Here is a 17,514-nt window from a genome sequence, read left to right on the forward strand (position 1 = left end):
ATTGTTGGGGGTCACAAGATTAAGATACCCAGAAGCCAACTGTAACCTTAGCTAATAAATCCTTCAATGAGAAAACACAGCAAAGCCAGCGGAGGACCTTCCAGGGGAAAGACCAGGTCTAGAAAAGCAGTACTTCCTCAGGAGAGAGAGAGTTCCTGAGCTAGGCTGGCTCTGTAATTCTTACATGGTTAGGAAGGAATTCTTCCCACCCCACAGTAACGCTTGAGTAAACTCTTATTTAAAAAAAAAAAAAAGAAGTATGTATTTATTTAATGTACATGAGTACTCTACCTGATATATACCTGCACACCAGAAGAGGGCATCGGTTCCCATTACAGATGGTTGTGAGCCACCATGTGGTTGCTGGGAATTGAACTCAGGATCTCTGGAAAGAGCAGCCAGCGAGCTGAGCCATCTCTCCAGCCCAGGAGGGACCTGGCTGTCTGGCAGGAGGATGAGAAACCAGACACTGTCCCCCAGGGACCTACAGGGAAACTGAGCCTGAAGCCAATCCCTACACCTCCTCTTTCTGAGGAAACAGAGGCAGCTCCAAGTTTTAGAGTTTCATCAAAGTTTTGGAATGAATGTCAGCTGTCACTATCAAAACACCAGAGATTAAGTTCTAAGGGGTTGATTTTGGCTCGTGGTTTGGGGCCTCTGGTTGGGCAGGATGGGAATGAAAGAGATTATGTGGCAGAGAAAACTGTTCACATCATAGGCAGCGAGCAGAGAAGAAATCGGGGTCTAAGAAGTTTCTAGACAAATCATCAGCAAACTGGACCTGGGTATCTCAAGCAACGATTCTAAGGGCCAGCAAGATAAAGAAATACTCCAATTATTCAGTCCAGTTGAAACAGAATTAAACAATGATTCAGGAAGACATTGAACTCACCTGGGACAGCCAACCATTCAGGGTCAGTTTGTGAGTAATGTCTGGTGACCACTACTCTGCCATAAATTCCTGTTGGCCATGTTATGGCACTAAGCCAAAGTTGAGCTGGTTTCTCTGGTCCCTGCTGTGATCCCTACAGCGATTCAGAGCCTGGGGAAGGGGTCCATGGTGCTCAAACTAGTAGCTTCAAATAGCTCAGTTAAGGAAGCTGTGCTGAGCCAGGATTACAGGCGGCTCACCTATAATCCCCCACTCCAGGGTAGGGATAGAGAGCTAAGAAGTAAAGGACAGGAGGTTGAAAAACACTCACCATTTGGATAAAATACTATTATTGAGTGTACAAACAATCTGGAGTATTTAGTGTGTGTTCCGTGAGAGTCAAACTTAGGGTCTCCAGAATACCAGGAAAATCCCTTACCACTGAGTTTCCTGACCCCTGAGGCAGGGTTTCTCAGTGTAGCCCTAGCTGTTCTAGAACTCTCTGCAGATCAGGCTGGCCTCAAAAGTACAAAGCTCCTGCTTTGGCCTCCCAAGTGCTGGGATTAAAGGTGTGTGTCACAGCCACTGGGCTGTAATTTTTACCTATGATTGATTGACAAGAAGGGACTTGACAAAGTGACATATACCTGTAAACCCAGAATTTGGAGACAGGGTAATCCTAGGTTTGAGGCTAACCTGTCTAACAATAAACAACAGGAAAAACCGTAAACTTAGGTTAGTATACAAAATGCATCAGCATGGGGGTCTCTGGAAGAACAGAAGGAAGCCCTTCTCAGTAAAGGGTTGGAAACATCTTACCAGACTTAGGTGGTAGCCCTGAATAGCCCAGAACTCATGTAGACCAGGCTGGCCTCCAACTCAGAGATCTGCCTGCCTCTGCCTCCCAAGCCTTGAGATTATAAACTACCACACCTGGTGAGGTATTTGTTTTACAGCCATAGGTTCTCTTACTTTCTTCCTTATATTTATATTCCATTGCCGAACGTAACCTTAGGCAGACACAGCTGCCAAACAGCAGTCCATCCCACAATACCACAGTGCTTCCCAGCTCTGGCTTGGGGCAGACTGTGAGCAATGTAAGAACTCATCCGTTCAGAGGACTTAGTGCATGCAATTCACACACAGTCCTAGGACATTGTCCCAAATATGTAGAAGGAACTAGGGGCTTGCAGACATCAGAATGATACTTCCACACTATGCCAACAACTCAGCATTTAACACACAAATGCTTGGAACTCAACTGTACTGCTGCTCCCTTAACGCCCTAACTTGATAAGCTGGGTGGTTTTTGTCACTTTAATTTTAATGACTGAGGTTACAAAAAAACATGATTAAGCCCCTTGATGTTCTAGAACACTTTTCACTAACACTTTGGGGGGATATTGGGAAGGAAGATGACATCATTTGGTCAGGTTTTTGTACGTCACCAATTAGGTCAACAACCCAATTTCAAAATAAGGCCCCAGCAATGATATGACCCAAAAGTTTCCCCACATCAGTCCACCGGGTTTGGGTGAGCTCATACAAGCAAGGGCTAAGTGAGGGAAATAACCAGTTGTCATAGTCCCTAATGGCCTCACTGGGTTCCCAGGCTTTCGTATAAACAAAACCCAAGAGCTTGGTGAGATGGAGAGAGACAATACCATCTCAGTGAAGAGCTTGGTTTTTAAATTACTTGGTTCTGGGAACTCAAGAAAAAAAAAAAAAAAAAAAAGCTAAGAAAAGTCAAATTTTGAGAGTCTCATCCAGTGAGGCTGACCTTAAGCTTCCTACAGAATGGAGGATGACTACGAGCCCTGCCTCCTTCCTCCAATCCTATGTGTGAACCATAGTTAATCATGGTTGTCAACCTGACACAAGTTGGAAGAGGAAACTTCAACTGAGCAGTTGCCTGCTTGCATCAGATTGTGTCTGTGGGACATTTTCTTGACTGCTCATTGTCACAGGTAGGCCAGCCTCCTGTGGTCTGTGTGAGGAAGGCCACTGTCCAGCAAACCAGAGGATACAAGGCAGGAAATGGTTCTTGTATCTGCTTCAGGCTTTGTCTCCCCAGGTTCCTGGCCTGGCTTCTCTATAACCTATAAGCTTAATAAACCCCTCCCCAAATTCCTTTGGTTACGATGTTTTATCTCAGCAACTAGGACAGCCACCATGCCCAGTTTGCATGGTACTGGTAATCAAACACAAGGCTTTATCCATGCTAATCAACTGAGCTATGTTCCAGCTTGCCATGTAGCTTTGTGTAACCTAGAATTCATAAATCCACTTGTCTCCACCTCCCAAGTGCTGGAAGCAATATCCTTTTTATGTAACAAGATGTACAGGGCTGGAGAGGTGGCTCATTGGCTAAGAACACTTGTACACAGACATACATACTGGCAGAACACCATACTCACAAATAATAAAAATAAAGCTTATTTATTTTTTAATCTTAGCACTTGAGAGGCAGAGGCAGGATGATAAGTTTGAGACCGTCTTGGTCTGCATATTAAAACCTAAGACAGGACAATACAGAGATCTTGTCTCAAAAAACCAAAAGACTTTACAAGAAACCAGGGCTGGAGAGATGGCTCAGTGGTTGATACGTGCTATTCTTACAGAAGGACAGAGTTCATTCCAATCACCTCCATCTGGCAGTTCCAGAGGCTCTAACAACCCTCTTCTGCCCTCTGTAGTACCAGGCATGCATGTGATACACACATCCAAACAAAACACATGCATAAACTAGAAATGGTCACCAAAGACATTTTGGCACATCAATTAATCTGTACCTTAGACACAGACACTGACAGAGGCAGGGGCTGTGCAGCGCTTCAGTAACACCCATTCGATGTTACAGAGCTTGGCCCAGAGGGCCAACATGCTTTTTGGACTTCTGAGGAAAGTCCCTGCTAATTTATTTGTATACAATGTTTTAGATATCAGCTATGTTCTGACCTCACTCTGGAGTCATGCCTATAACACATCCAGGCCTCTCACTTTAATCAACATCTCATCCCTCTAAAGGCATTAAATGCCCACCTTACAGCAAAAACCTAGTGTCAAGTACAAATCTCCAGGTGAGAACTTTCGGACCCAGTATTGCATAAAGTAAGGCCAAAAAGAGGGGCAGGGAAAGCAGTCCTTGTAGAAGTTACACCCCCATCTCCTAAGCCTCCTCACAGAAAAAGCCTAGTGATCCAAGGCTCCAAGCAAAGTGCCCTTGGCTCAGGCGGTGTTTCATGTTGGGCACTTGACTGGAGTACTTCAAACGTCAGCCTGAGTTCTCCAGTTCCGTACCATTCTAGTTTGGAAGGGACTACTATCATAAGCAAGTCTATAATTTTTCACTCAAATGAGCAAAACTGACTATAGTACTTCAAAGACTCATTGTTCGCAAGGTGCTACCAAGACTTAGGATTTAAGTTGCAACATTGGGAACTCACATGGTGAAAAGGACAGAAAGTGGGGAGCCTGGAGAGATGGTTCAGCACTACCTACTCTCCCAGAAACCCTAGGTTTGAGTTCTAGTACTTAAATGGTGGTTTATAACTCCAAATTCAGGGAACTGGCTTCCTCTTCTGGCCTCAGAGAACACTATACATGCAGGCAAAACACCCACAAAAAAAGATCCTAAAGAAATGGATTAAGCTAATAAAAGATGCGCATTTTGCAGACTCAAAATTAACATTGACTTATGCTTAGAATGACCAGTAACTCATACAAGTTTCTGAAAAGACTTTGGTAACTTGCCCAGGGTGAACATGTAGTAAGGCTGAAGCTGAGAAGAGTAAATTCCACTCAGATTCCTGGGTGAATGTGGGCTTTCCATCAGAACTCATCTACCAGAGAGAAACAGTGCACAGTGGGAGGGGGGGGTGTGAGGGCCCAGCTCAGAGCCTCCAGTGCTCTCCTTGGTGATATCAGCCTCACATTCAAGTGTCTACAAGCAGGGCCATCTCTTGTCACCCTTCATTTGCAACAGTAATCTCAAGAAAACAGCAGAGCAAAGAATGGAACTTAATCTTTATTTACAGGACATGACAGGGTACGAAATTCCACATAGAAATAAACTCAGAGGACAGCTTCATAGAGTTATGTACAGTTTATAACTGTTCAAGTATAGTTTCTTTTGTAAAAAGTGCTACAATAACAAACCACATTTAAAAAGAGTTCTTAGTAGAGAAACAGTAAGACAAATTTATGTGAATACGGCATAGCACAGCACATAGCTAACAACTTTGTGCCTTGGCTGGACATTAGAAGTTAAAGGTCCCGGGAGCTCCATCCTGAACTTGGAAGGCAAAGCCTTCAGAGGTAGTTTCTGGTACCACATTTTGATCTTCCTCTTCCTGGAAAACAAGATATAACCATAAATGTGGTACACCTCTAGCAGAAACCTGTCTCAAAGCCTGCAGTTAGCAGAATAAAACTGGCTGCCAAAGCTTAGATAATTCATAAGTGCTGGGAGAAGGTTCTGGATGGGCTGAGGCACAATAACCAATAAAAACTGACATCTGTGCACCTATCAACTACATAATAGATCAATCAGGAAGAGTTAAAGTGTTGGTCCTCTTCTCCAAAAACTTCCACAAGAATATTCATAAACTTAAGTCTCAGGATATTCAGGTACCCCAGGCTGTTCATACACCATCATCAAGCCAATACCATAGGAGCACGCACGCACGCACAGCAAGTATAGGCTGCACTGATGCTTGTTCCTTGTGATGGGGTAATATAAGAACCATATACAAAGGATCAAAATCTAATGAGCTCGAGCTGGAGAAATGGCTCAGTGGTTAAAAACACTGACTGTTTTTCCAGAGGTAGAGTCCAATTCCCAGCAACCACATGGTGGCTCACAACCATCTGTAATGGGATCTGATGCCCTCTTCTGGTGTATCTGAAGACAGTGACAGTGTACTCATATATATAAGATAAATAAATCCTTTTTTTAAAAAAAAATCTTATGGGCTTGAAGATACTTGTGATTTCTTACATACTTCACAAGTTGTGAATGTGGCCACTACTCACCTCCACTGAGAAGTACTTCTCAATTAAGTTTAATGAGGCCTTGTATACAGACTCGTTTTCATGGCTCTGTAGTGCTTCAATTTTATCCAAGCCTCCACACTCTTCAATCATTATACTGAGTTTTTCTGTCTCACCTAGTTTCTCAGCAGCCTTAAAACAAAACACAATTCAAGTTTATTACTGTAACTTCAATCTATTTTAATAAAACATCTAGTGTTAATCTCTAAGATACAAATACCAATTTTTATGAAAGGCGCTTTAGTTGTTTTATTTATTTTGATCTATTTTTGTCTGGTTTTGATTTCTGAGTTTATGGCTATCCTGGAACTTGCCATGTAGAACCAGGCTGGTTTCAAACTCAAGAGATCCACCTGCCTCTTCCTCCTGAGTGATGGGATTAAAGACATGTGCCACCACCTACTATGGTTGCTATTTTTGTTTGGGACAAGGTTTCTCTGTAGTAAGACCATTGCAGCCCAGGATAGCCTCAAACTCTTCACCTTAATTTCCAAGTACTTCTAAGCAGCACTACTGTCTAGTTCATTGGTCTGTAATATAAACACACCTCAGACCAGAGTAGTCAAGGTGAACTATGCAAAGATGGCCAACTTTATGACACCGTAAAATTCCCATTGTTATCCACAAAGTTCATCATACTCAAAAACTGCTCAATGGAAACATGAAATAACTTATTTTAAAAGCAGCCAGCAAGAGAACACTCTCCTTTAATCCCAGTGGTTAAACTAGGTAGATCTCTATAAATAGCTCAGCAGTTAAGAGCACTTGTTCTTGCAGAGGACCTGGGAACACACACTGGGAAATACCTAACACAACTCTAATCTCTCAGATTCAATGTCCTCTCCTGAACTCCTCAGGAACCAGACCAGGCTATGCACGCAGGTGGTGCCCTTACATACATACAAGATTTATACAGAGAAAAAGAAAAATCCCATTATTCTATGAATTACATTTAAAGTAGTATTCCTTAAAAATCCTTAACTTTTAAGAGGTTGAATAACTAATTTGCCTCAAACAACTTAGGGATTCAGCTGAAGATGGGCAGGAAACCTGGCCACATGATAATAGATTTATATGCAGGTATAAAAAGGTTACTGTTCCTTACTCAGTTATTTTGTGATGGATCTTAATCTGTATTCTAGACTGGCTTGGAAGTCAGTATGAGGTCCAGACTGGCCTTCAATTCAAGGCAGCCCCTACATGTTAGCTAGGATTATAGAAATGAGCTTCCAATTCCAGCTTAGATTCAACTTGTAAAGTTGCAAAATCAGAAATGCATTAGTTGATGACCTGGGCTTGCCTATCACTAACTACTATCACAGAATACCATACTTGAATCAAGTAGAGACAGAGCTAGAAAAAGTTATTTTAACTAAATCTCAATATACAATTGAGTTAGAACAACCACTAGAGGAGCCTAGTACTTTAAAAGGAACCAAGGCTTCACAGATCCATCTCTTATAACACACACACACACACACACACACACACAACAAACTGTGGGACTGGTGAGGTAGAAAACATCTGAGGCAGAAGCAATACCATCAGGAAAAAAAGTTCAAAGATACCCTCAACTACATAACTAAGTTCAAGCCAGCCTAGGCTACCTGACACCCTGTCATTAAAAATAAAATCAATAAATTGGGTAGCTGTGCCTGTCCTGGAACAAAGCTGGCCTAGAACTCAGAGATCTGCCTGCCTCTACCATAATCTTGGAGAGGCTTGCTCCACCAACACCCACAAAAACTATCCTTAAAGAAAGCCAAACTAGTGGCTCAATATTTAAGAGCACTTGTTCTTGCAGAGAATCTGGGTTTGATTCCCAGTATACATAGGTTGCTCAAACCATACACAACTCCAGTTCTCACCCATATATACCAAAAGAACTAAAGTGAGGTCCAATACAGAGTTTCTCTTTGTATCCCTGGCTGGTCTCAAACTCAAGAGCTCAGCCTGCCTCTGCTTCCCAAGTGCTGGGATTAAAGGTGTGCATGGCCAGACTAAGAATTCACTAGAAAATCTTAAAAGTGAGGCTCACATAAACAATTGTGATTCTATTAGTGACCAAATTTGCCTGTCCTCTTCCCAGTCCCAAATAGTAACTATCAACCTTAAGTTTAAGCAAACATAGCCTTGTTAGAACTTACCTGAAAGATATTTGAAATGGCATCAAGAATAACCTGAATAATTTTGGTATCTTTTGCACTCAAGAGGTTCATCAAAGGTTCTATTATCCCACAATGAACAAGATACACAATCTGTTCAACAGTCCCACCACTGGTATAGTTGGTTATAGCCCATGCAGCCTCCTTCTGTGTCTTAAAGTCTGCCTGATAAACAAGAAGAAAATGGTTTTAATCTAGAAGTCCTAACAACAAGAAACCAAAAGATCATTGTCAACCACCTACTGGTTCTACCCAATATTAGGAAGTACTGTCCACTACCTAACAAAAGGTTTAGGGAGTTCACGTTGGTGTTTAGACTAATAGTTGTTACTGTTGGTTTTTGAAACAAGATCCCTCTGCTTCGCTGTTTCACTGGCTGTCCTGACAATCACTATTCAGATCAGGTTGGTCTCAAACTCAGGCCTCCTGCTTTTTTCCCTCACAAGCTCAGGAATTAAAAGCATGTGCCAGGTCACCCTAAGACTCTTACCAAGTGCTAACATCTGATCAAACCCTGACTGAACTCTCATTACCTTAGAGAGGACACCAACAAGAAACGGGACTAGGCCGTGATTCACAACTTGCTGTATCTGGTCCTGGCGTCCGGCTGTAATGTTCGACATTGTCCATGTGGCTTCCTTCTGAATATTAGTTTTGGGGTTTGTCAGCAGGCTGGGAAAGACTGTGAGTGCTCCTGCATCTATCACTTTCTGAGTCTGTTCATCTGTTCCAGTGACAATATTCCCTATGGCTCTTAGTGCCGGAGTCTAAAAAGGAAATAAAAGGTAGTGCTGATTAATTAGTTTCCAGTGCTGCTAAAAAGTTCTGCAAAAGTAACAGGCAGTATCTTAACTGATTATGTTCCTGTACTCATAAAGCTCATTAATCAAAAGGCTAACACGTACCACAATGGGCAATTCAGTGGCTCCTAGAAGCTTCACAAGTTGAGGAACAACTCCTTTCTTCACAACCATCTCAATGCGTTCATTTGGACCATCAGTCAGGTAGGAAATAGCCCAGCAGGAATCTGCTAATACTTCTGGATCATTGTGGTGCAGGAGTCTAACTAAAGTAGGAAGAATTTGCTCAACAGCATCTAAGGGAGGTGCAGGATTTTTGTTTCGACAAAGGTTTGAAAGCGTCCAGGTAAGATTACGTAAGTAACCACACTGAGGGAAAAGAAAAATTATTGAGAAGGCATGTTTTTGAATAGATGGGGAAAATAAGAACCACTATTAAGTAACTATACTTACTGCCAAGGATGAGAGATCAGGAACTGCAAGAAGTGCCAACAGTGGGTCAATTGCACCATGTTTGATAACTAAGTCTCTGAAAGCTGAACCATCCCCTGGAACAGAAGACAAAGTTGGATGAGCACAGTAGTGAACACCTTTATTAATCCCAAGATCTATTTCTGTGAGTTTCAAGCTAGCCTGGTCTATAGCCACTGCTACATAGAGACTGTCTCAAAAAGATAAAAAAAAGCAAGAATAATGAATCTACTATCCCAAACATTCATGTTTATAGTTAGCTACTGAATGCACTGTCAGACCTACTCTAAGTATTTCTCCAGTAGCATTCTTAAATGTCTCTTCCATTCCTAATAAGGGCCTAAAGTAAGCGCAAAGCTTGACACAAAAGTCAAGGACCTTCTTTAGTCACTACATATTCAAATCCAAGGAATTTTAAGTGTAAGTACCTGCAATGTTTCCAAGAGCCCATACAGCTTGCTCGCTGATGTGAGCATGGGGAGATGCCAAGAGAGAAATGAATGCTGGGATAGCACCTCCATCCACCACAGCTTTGGTCTGTTCAGATGTTCCAGAAGCAATGTTGGTAAGTGCCCAAGCAGATTCAAACTGAATGGGACTACAATCAGTTTTGCCCAAGAAGGACACAAACTTTGGGATCAAACCAGCCCGGATGATGCTGTCTATAGGAGGCTGTTTCTCTCTAGAAAGCAGTTTCCTAAGAGTAAAAAAAAAAGAGAGAGAGAAAAATCAAAAGTTGAAGTTGATTTTCATGTTGCCCTGAAAAGGTGTCTAAAAATCTGGCCAGTGGTTGATTCATGTATGGTCTCAATATGGGGAATGATGAGACAAAAGGACTGTGCACTTGAGTCAGCCTAGGCTACATCAGATGTTGTTTAAAGGGGGAAGGAGATGGTGAGATGGTTTAGTGGATAAAAGTGCTTGCCACCAAGCTGAAAACCTGAGTTTAATCCCCAGAATTCAAATACAAGTTATTCTGATTCACACACACACACACACACACACACAATTTTAAGATAAAGTAAAAATTAATGAAAACAGAAATGTATGGCTTACTTTATCCACCCTTATCTGTTTCTCCACCACACCTCCCTCAATCTAAAAGGGCTAATAATTTCTTAGGTTGGCCATGCCAGAGCCTACAGACTTACCGAGCAGCTTGAGTAGCTTGGAGCTGGCTTTCCAAATTGTTACTGTTTATGCCTTTAACAATGTCCTCAACAGACCAATTTACAGTACCCTAAACAAACAAACAAAGCAGTATTTCACAAATTATTATTTTTATTAAATACAAATGATATACCTTATAGCTATGCTGTTTAGTTGTCAACTTGATACAACCTAGACACCAGGGAAGATAGAATCTACATGAAGATTAACCTGTGGTCATGATTGAAATTACCTTCATGATTAGGGGGAGTCCAGCTTAATGTGGACAACACCATCCCCAGGCAGGTGGATCTATGTTGTATAGGAAAGCTAGCCCAAGCAGAGGGCCAGTCAGTAAGTAGCAACACCCTGCCCACTGCCTCATGTTTCTGCTGGATTTCCCTCATTAATAAATTATGTCCTTGGGCTGGAGAGATGGCTCAGTGGTTAGGAACACTGACTGCTCTTTCAGAGGTCCTGAGTTCAATTCCCAGCAACCACATGGTGACTCACAACCATCTGTAATGGGATCTGATGCCCTCTTCTGGAGTGCCTGAAGACAGTGATAGTGTACTCATCTACATAAAATAAATAAATCTTTAAAATAATTAATTAAATTATGACCTGAAGGTATAAGCCAAACAGACCTTTTCCTGCCACTAGTGTTTTTAGTCATTTTCCACAGTAATAGAAAGCAAATCAGTACAGTCTGTTACTAAAAGTTAAGCTTTACATTTAATTTGGACTACTAAATCCTGCTTTATATGTACAATAGTTCTCAAACTTTGTACCATGCCATTGGATTCTCAAGTCAGAACACTTAAGCTTTTTCACAAAAAAGGAGTAGCCATGAACCATCTTAAGAATGGTTTAAGGCAAACTAAAGATTATTCTTAGCTGCAATCACTTGAACTCAAATATACCTTTAACAAATTATATGCAGCTAAAGACAATTTCTTGGCTTTTGTTTTGATTTTATACAGGATCCATGTAACCCTGGCTGTCCTGGAGCTCATTATGTAGACCAAGCTAACCTAAAACTTAAGAGATCTGGAGTGCAAAGTATTAAAATCATGTGCCACCACACGGGGCTTAATTTCTTGGGTTTGTATTTAAAAACCTATAAATTTCCATGGTAAATATGTTATATTCACTACAGAAGGGAAGGTTGCAGCCCTAGAAACATCAAACTACTGTTATCGCTATTAGCTGCTCACCAGAACTTTAAGCTAAGACCCCATTGCTGAAAACTCCCTACATACTTTGGCTATAGGCCATAAAAGGAAAAAAATCTAATTGGAACTGACCTGAAAGCTTTCCTTCATTGGAAGATACTATACAGGCTTCTAGAGGGTAAAGTTAACCATAACTGTATATCATCCTGCCCAGCACAGAGTATTGAAAACCTGCTCCACAGGAGGGATCTTATGCCTGTTCCTGCACACCTGACCCCTAGGGTCATAAGCCCCATTAGAAAACCAACTATTTTTTGCTGCTAATAACAGACATGGTATATTGCCTTTTAAATATCTACCTACAGATTAGTGCAGCTCTCTGCCTCACTCAAAGAAGCTTCTTTTGGCAATGGTCAATGAAGACTAAAGAGCTCAGCTGTAAGAGACATCTACATCATACACACAGCCTCAAGAAATATTGTGGAAGGGGAAGTGGAAAAAAAAAGTTAAGATCCAGATATGACACAGCAATTAATTGTACTCACTGTGACAATTGAGAAAGTCTTTACCAGATGAGAATGTAAGACAGTTCTTGACTGCTAATTGATATAGGAGGCCCAGCACACTGTAGGTGGTGCCATCTTGGCAGGTAGGACAGGCAGGAAAGGTTACAGATTCAGGTACAGTGGCAAGCACTAGGGAAGCTAGTCTGGTCTACATAGTGAGTTCCACACTGCCAAGTTTACACATTTATGACTCTTAAACTGAGCAAGCCAGAGATTAAGCCAATAAGCAATGTTGTTTTTACTTCGGCTTCCTTGGATAATTGACTGTAACCTGTAAACCCTCCACCCAAGTTTGTTTGCAGAGTTTTATCACAGAGAAACTTAAATAGACACTCATGTGGAAGATAAGGCATTTAAATACTTCACCCTGAAAGGGGGGAAGGGCTCATAAGGCTCACTCCTTCCTGGGAAACTACAGATAGTTAATGGCAGAGGAAAAAGGCGAACTTCCATCAGGGAGGGGTACAGCTACTGACAAGCTATCCATGGTCTGGTAAACAAGCTTCCACCCACTCTCACGCAGTACAAGACAGGAAGAAGGAAAAAAAAAAAAAAACACTGGGAAGAAGGGATTCAGCAGAAAAGTTGGAATGACACCAGGAATCAAGGTGAAAAGGACTATATTCATTATATACATGTATAAACATCCAAAGATACAAGTTGTGTTTTAAAGGGTCACTTTTAAAGAGTTCTCAAGAAGACTGAGAACCACTTTTATACTGTACAACATGGTATAATGACTGGATACACCTGAGGTTGAGAGAGGACTAAAGTTCCAAACCAGGATAGACTATATAGAAAATACGAGACCAGAGAACAAATAGGGTTACACGGCAAGATTTATCTCAAAATTAAATAAATAAAAACGGAACCAGAGATATAGGTCAATGACAGAATTATTTGCCTATCACACACAGGCTGTGAACCTTAGTTAGTATTAAAAAAATAATTTCAAAAAAAATTCTTCAATTGGAACTGACAAGTCAAGGTACTTAGCTAGTGTCCAGAAGTTCAGGGACGTTTGAAAGAAAGATAGAACTAAAAGAAAACTACCAGTGGAGTGTAGAAAGAAAAAGTGTTTCCAAGAGACATTCATCCATATTTTCTAGGTTGACATGAGCTCAAATATAATTCACCTGATTGTTTCGGTTTTCCTGTAGTGGAGAAGTAGCATCATCAGGAAATGAGCTGACGTTCCTCCTTTTCAGCATCTGGTCATCTTTTTTTGCTTTCCTAAGTTCCACATTAACTTCTATCCGGCGGCGCCGCATTTCCTGGAGAAAAGAACACCTCATTTTATCTATCCCATCAAGCTTTTACTGCCAAGTCATCTCTTTTTCTCCCGATTTCTCTACATAGCTCTGTCCTGTAACTCATTTTGTAGATGAGGTTGGCCTCAAACTCACAGAGATCCACCTGCCTCTGCGTCCTAAGTGCTGAAATTAAAGGCATTTCACCACTCCACCCGGCTTTGATTTCTTTTTAAATCCCTCTAAGGCCAGCAAGAAATGACTCATCCAATAAAGGCACTTGCCACTAAGCGTTGAGGCTTTCAATCTTTCAGAACCACGTAGAGGGAGCTAATGTCTATAAACTGTCTGCATGTGCACCAGGTGTCAAAATCTCCCCTACACAAAAGTAAATAATAAATAAATGCATTTTAAGAGCTTAAATACCTAAGACTAGAGATGAAGCTTGGGCACAGAAAAACCCACCTAGCATGAGTGTGAAGCTCTAGATTCAATCCCCAATACCTCAAAATGTGTTATATAAACGTCTCTCCTTTCCATTTAGAAGTACAAACAGGAATCAACAGAAGGTACTCACTGTACTGTCTTTCCCCTTGTTCTTGAATCTGTTGAGTCGGGCAGCTGTTGAATTAGCATTCTCGTTGGTGGACATGGTTGCAGGAACAAGGAGGAAAACTAGTAGAAAGGGAGGATAAGAATAAAGAATTTTTAGTAAGAATACAACAGAAGCTGGGTATAGTAATGTATGGCTTTAATCATAGCACCTGGGAGGTAGAAACAGATCTCTGAGTTCCAGGCCAGCTAGGTCTACAGAGAAAAACCCTATCTTAAAAAACAAACATGGGTGCCGAGATGGCTCTGTGGTCAAGAGCACTCACTGGCTGCTCTTACAGAGGTCCTGAATTCAAATCCCAGCAACCACATGGTGGCTCACAACCATCTGTGATGAGATCAGATGCCCTCTCTTCTGGGGTGTCTGAAGGCAGCTACAGTGTACTCATATATAATAAATAAATCTTAAAAAAAAAAAAAGAAACAGAAATACGCAATAGAATGTTATAATCAAGTCAGTACAAAGACAACACACATAGCCTGGCAAAGGCACCCAACAGGCAGAGGTGGGCAGATCTGAGTTTGTCAGTTGCCAACCTAGTCGGTCTACAGAGTGAGTTCCAGGAGAACTACTCAGAAAAACCGTCTCAAAAAATACAAAATAACCCTCCCTAGGTAAAAAGAAACGAATGAAATTAATTTTTAAGACATTTGTCCAATATAGTTAAACTACCCTCTCAGGATGTCATCTATACTGCATCTCAAAATCCTACGTGTAGTTTAAGCACACAGGACATCTCAACTCAGATTAGCGGCTTTTCAAACACTCTTAAGCCTCTGGCCAGCACGGTATTAAGTCAGGGATCTACATTCTAGACTCCATTAGTTAATAAAACACCAAGTGGGAGAACCCGGGCTGCCTTATAGTTAACAATCTACCTCCTTAAGGCAATAAATGCAGCTCTGGTTTTCTGTTGATTGATGGCCAAAACGGATCCACACTACCTTCTAGCAAGTTACATAAAGAGTCGGTTCGTTACATTATAGGACCTCCCATCACCATCGCTGTCAGCAATGCCATTAACGCCGCATCTTGCACACTTCCAGCGAATGCATTCAACCAGAATGCCATCAGCTGTGATCTCTGGGGCTCGACTGTATCACAGGTGTGATTCTCGTGAAGTGACAGATAAATCCCCTGACAATCTGATATACGTCCGTCCTCGACCCTGACACAGATCTTAACTAGGTGTCTAACTGCCACCTTCATCTCCTCCCTGGGCAGAAGCATCAGGAAAGCGGAGGCATGCCAGGTCCGCTCGACTGCGGCCGCCCTCCGGTCCCCCACGCCGACCCTCAGGGCCGCGCTGCACCGCGCCCGGCCTTCGCTGCCCTCCGCAGCGCTCGGTGCTGCCAGCCCTGACCCCAGCATGGCGAAACCAACCCGCCCCGAGGCCTGTTCTGAGTAGGGAGCCTCAGCTCCCGCCCGGGCGCGGCCTGCTCCCGCCCTCCGCCACTCAGCCCTCCGTCCGGCCGTTACCGCTCAGGACCGGCCTACGTTCCCACCTGCACAGCCGGCTCAGACTTCCACGAAAGTCGGTGCGGGGGGTTCTCAAACTGCGGGTCGGCGGCTGTCGAAACGTCCACCAGCCCTCAGCCCTCAGACTTTGTGCCTCGTGCTGCCGGCCGGCCGGCGCGATTTAAATTTCCCGGTGACGCCGCGTTCCGATTGGCTGGTTTGAGCCTAAGATGTGCGTTCATTGGTAGGTTTGAAAAACACGTTAGGCGGAGGTGGGGGGTGGGACGCGGACGCAGGGCTTAGGAAAAAAAGATGGGGGTAGGGCGGTAAGAAGGGAAGCATCGCGAGATGAGGGAGCGGCCGGGCAATCCCAGAGTGCCTTGCAGAAGGGTGATTCCAGATAACCTCACACAGCAGTGAGGATTGAGTTTCGTCTCTACTTAGTCAGGGCACGGGGCAGTTCCCTGTTTGCTTTCTCTGGGCCTGAACTTAAGCAAATAAACGAAATTATTATTACACTTGCTATCAAAAAAAGAAAGACAGCCTGCCGGTTTGGGCGCAGGCTTTTAATCCCAGCACTAGGTAGGCAGAGGGATTACTGAGTTCAAGGCCAACCTGGTCTATATTAGCTAGGCCAGCCAGAGCTATATGGTAAGACCCTGTCTCTAAATAAATAAATAAATAAATAAATAATAAAAGAGCTTACCATTAAACATATTGATTTTAAAATGTTTACGGCAGGAACTAGTCACTGGGAGAGAGTAAAGTGGATCTGTGTGGCTCTTAATCATTACTCGTATTACTGTATTGCTTGTAGTATTTGTTGATTGTTTAATCTGTTGATAATCATTAGTTGTATCGCTTATTATTTATGCTATCTATTGATGGTTTAACTTCTATTATGGGAAGTGGGATTGAGGCAGGGTCTCGAAATAGAGCCCAGGCTAGCCTTGGACCTGTTGCAATCCTTCCTCAGTGTGAGTTCTGGCGTTACTGACATGCCCCACTTTGTCCGGTTGTGTGTTACATTTTTTAGATTACTTGGAAAATAAAGACAGTGGGAACAGCAAATATGGTAACAAATGACTTATCAATGCCAACTTTCTCCAAACCATTATTTAGTTAGTTATTTGTACTTTGGCTTTTCGTCCCCACCTCTGACACCCCAATCCCTGTACTGGGTGTCTCTATGTAGCCTTGGCTATCCTGGAACTCTGTAGACCTGGCTGAACTCCACATACCTTGGAGTGCTGGGACTGAAGGCATATGCTACCACTGCCCAGCTTCAAACACTCTTAAAAACTTAAGTATCTGGACACAGAATCACAAACCTTTACCTAGACTTACCAAATGTTAATATTTTGTCACATTTTTTATGTAATGTGTATATAGTGCGCACACACACACACATTAGCCTTTTCTCTAATTTTTTTATTTTTTTCAAGACATGGTTTCTCTGTGTAGCCCTGGCTGTCCTAGAACTCCCTTCGTAGACCAGGCTAGCCTCTAATTCAGAGATCCAAAACCTCCCAAGTACTTGTATTAAAGGCATTTGTAGTATTAAAGGCATGTGCCACCAACCCTGGCTTTTTTTTTTCCTTTTGATAGTTTCAGAATTATCTCTTTAGTCCTAAATATTTCATAGTATATCTGCTGAGAACAAGAAGACATTGAACAGCATTGTCACACACCTTTTATCCCAGTGCTAGGGAGGCAGAGAGAGTCAGATCTCTGTGAGTTCAAGGTAAGCATGGTCTACAGAGCCAGTTCCAAGAGAGCCAGAGCTATGCAGAGAAACCCTGTGTGTGTGTGTGTGTGTGTGTGTGTGTGTGTGTGTGTGTGTGTGTGTGTGTGTTGGGAATGTGGGGAGGCAAAGAAAAAAATTCTCTTATATAAGCACATTGCAAACCCTCAAATTTAAAAAAAAATTCAACTTTCATTTTA

The 17,514-nt window shown here is 42.3% G+C and overlaps 1 protein-coding gene across 1 annotated transcript; it reads right to left on the reverse strand.

The window, feature by feature from the left end:
* Positions 1-4,885: 4,885 nt before the first annotated feature.
* KPNA2 (karyopherin subunit alpha 2) lies at positions 4,886-15,756 on the reverse strand. The gene is made up of 11 exons (XM_080924259.1): positions 15,618-15,756; positions 14,077-14,174; positions 13,386-13,523; positions 10,511-10,599; positions 9,788-10,056; positions 9,342-9,436; positions 8,994-9,257; positions 8,622-8,855; positions 8,071-8,253; positions 5,906-6,055; positions 4,886-5,223 (listed from the first exon to the last, which is right to left on the reverse strand). Exons 2-11 carry the CDS (start codon positions 14,149-14,151, stop codon positions 5,131-5,133), a joined length of 1,590 nt encoding a protein of 529 aa, XP_080780385.1. The 5' UTR covers positions 14,152-14,174; positions 15,618-15,756; the 3' UTR covers positions 4,886-5,130.
* Between the last annotated feature and the right edge of the window lie 1,758 nt (positions 15,757-17,514).

Source organism: Micromys minutus, assembly GCF_963924665.1.
Source record: "Micromys minutus genome assembly, chromosome: 10".
Classification (NCBI taxonomy): domain Eukaryota; kingdom Metazoa; phylum Chordata; class Mammalia; order Rodentia; family Muridae; genus Micromys; species Micromys minutus.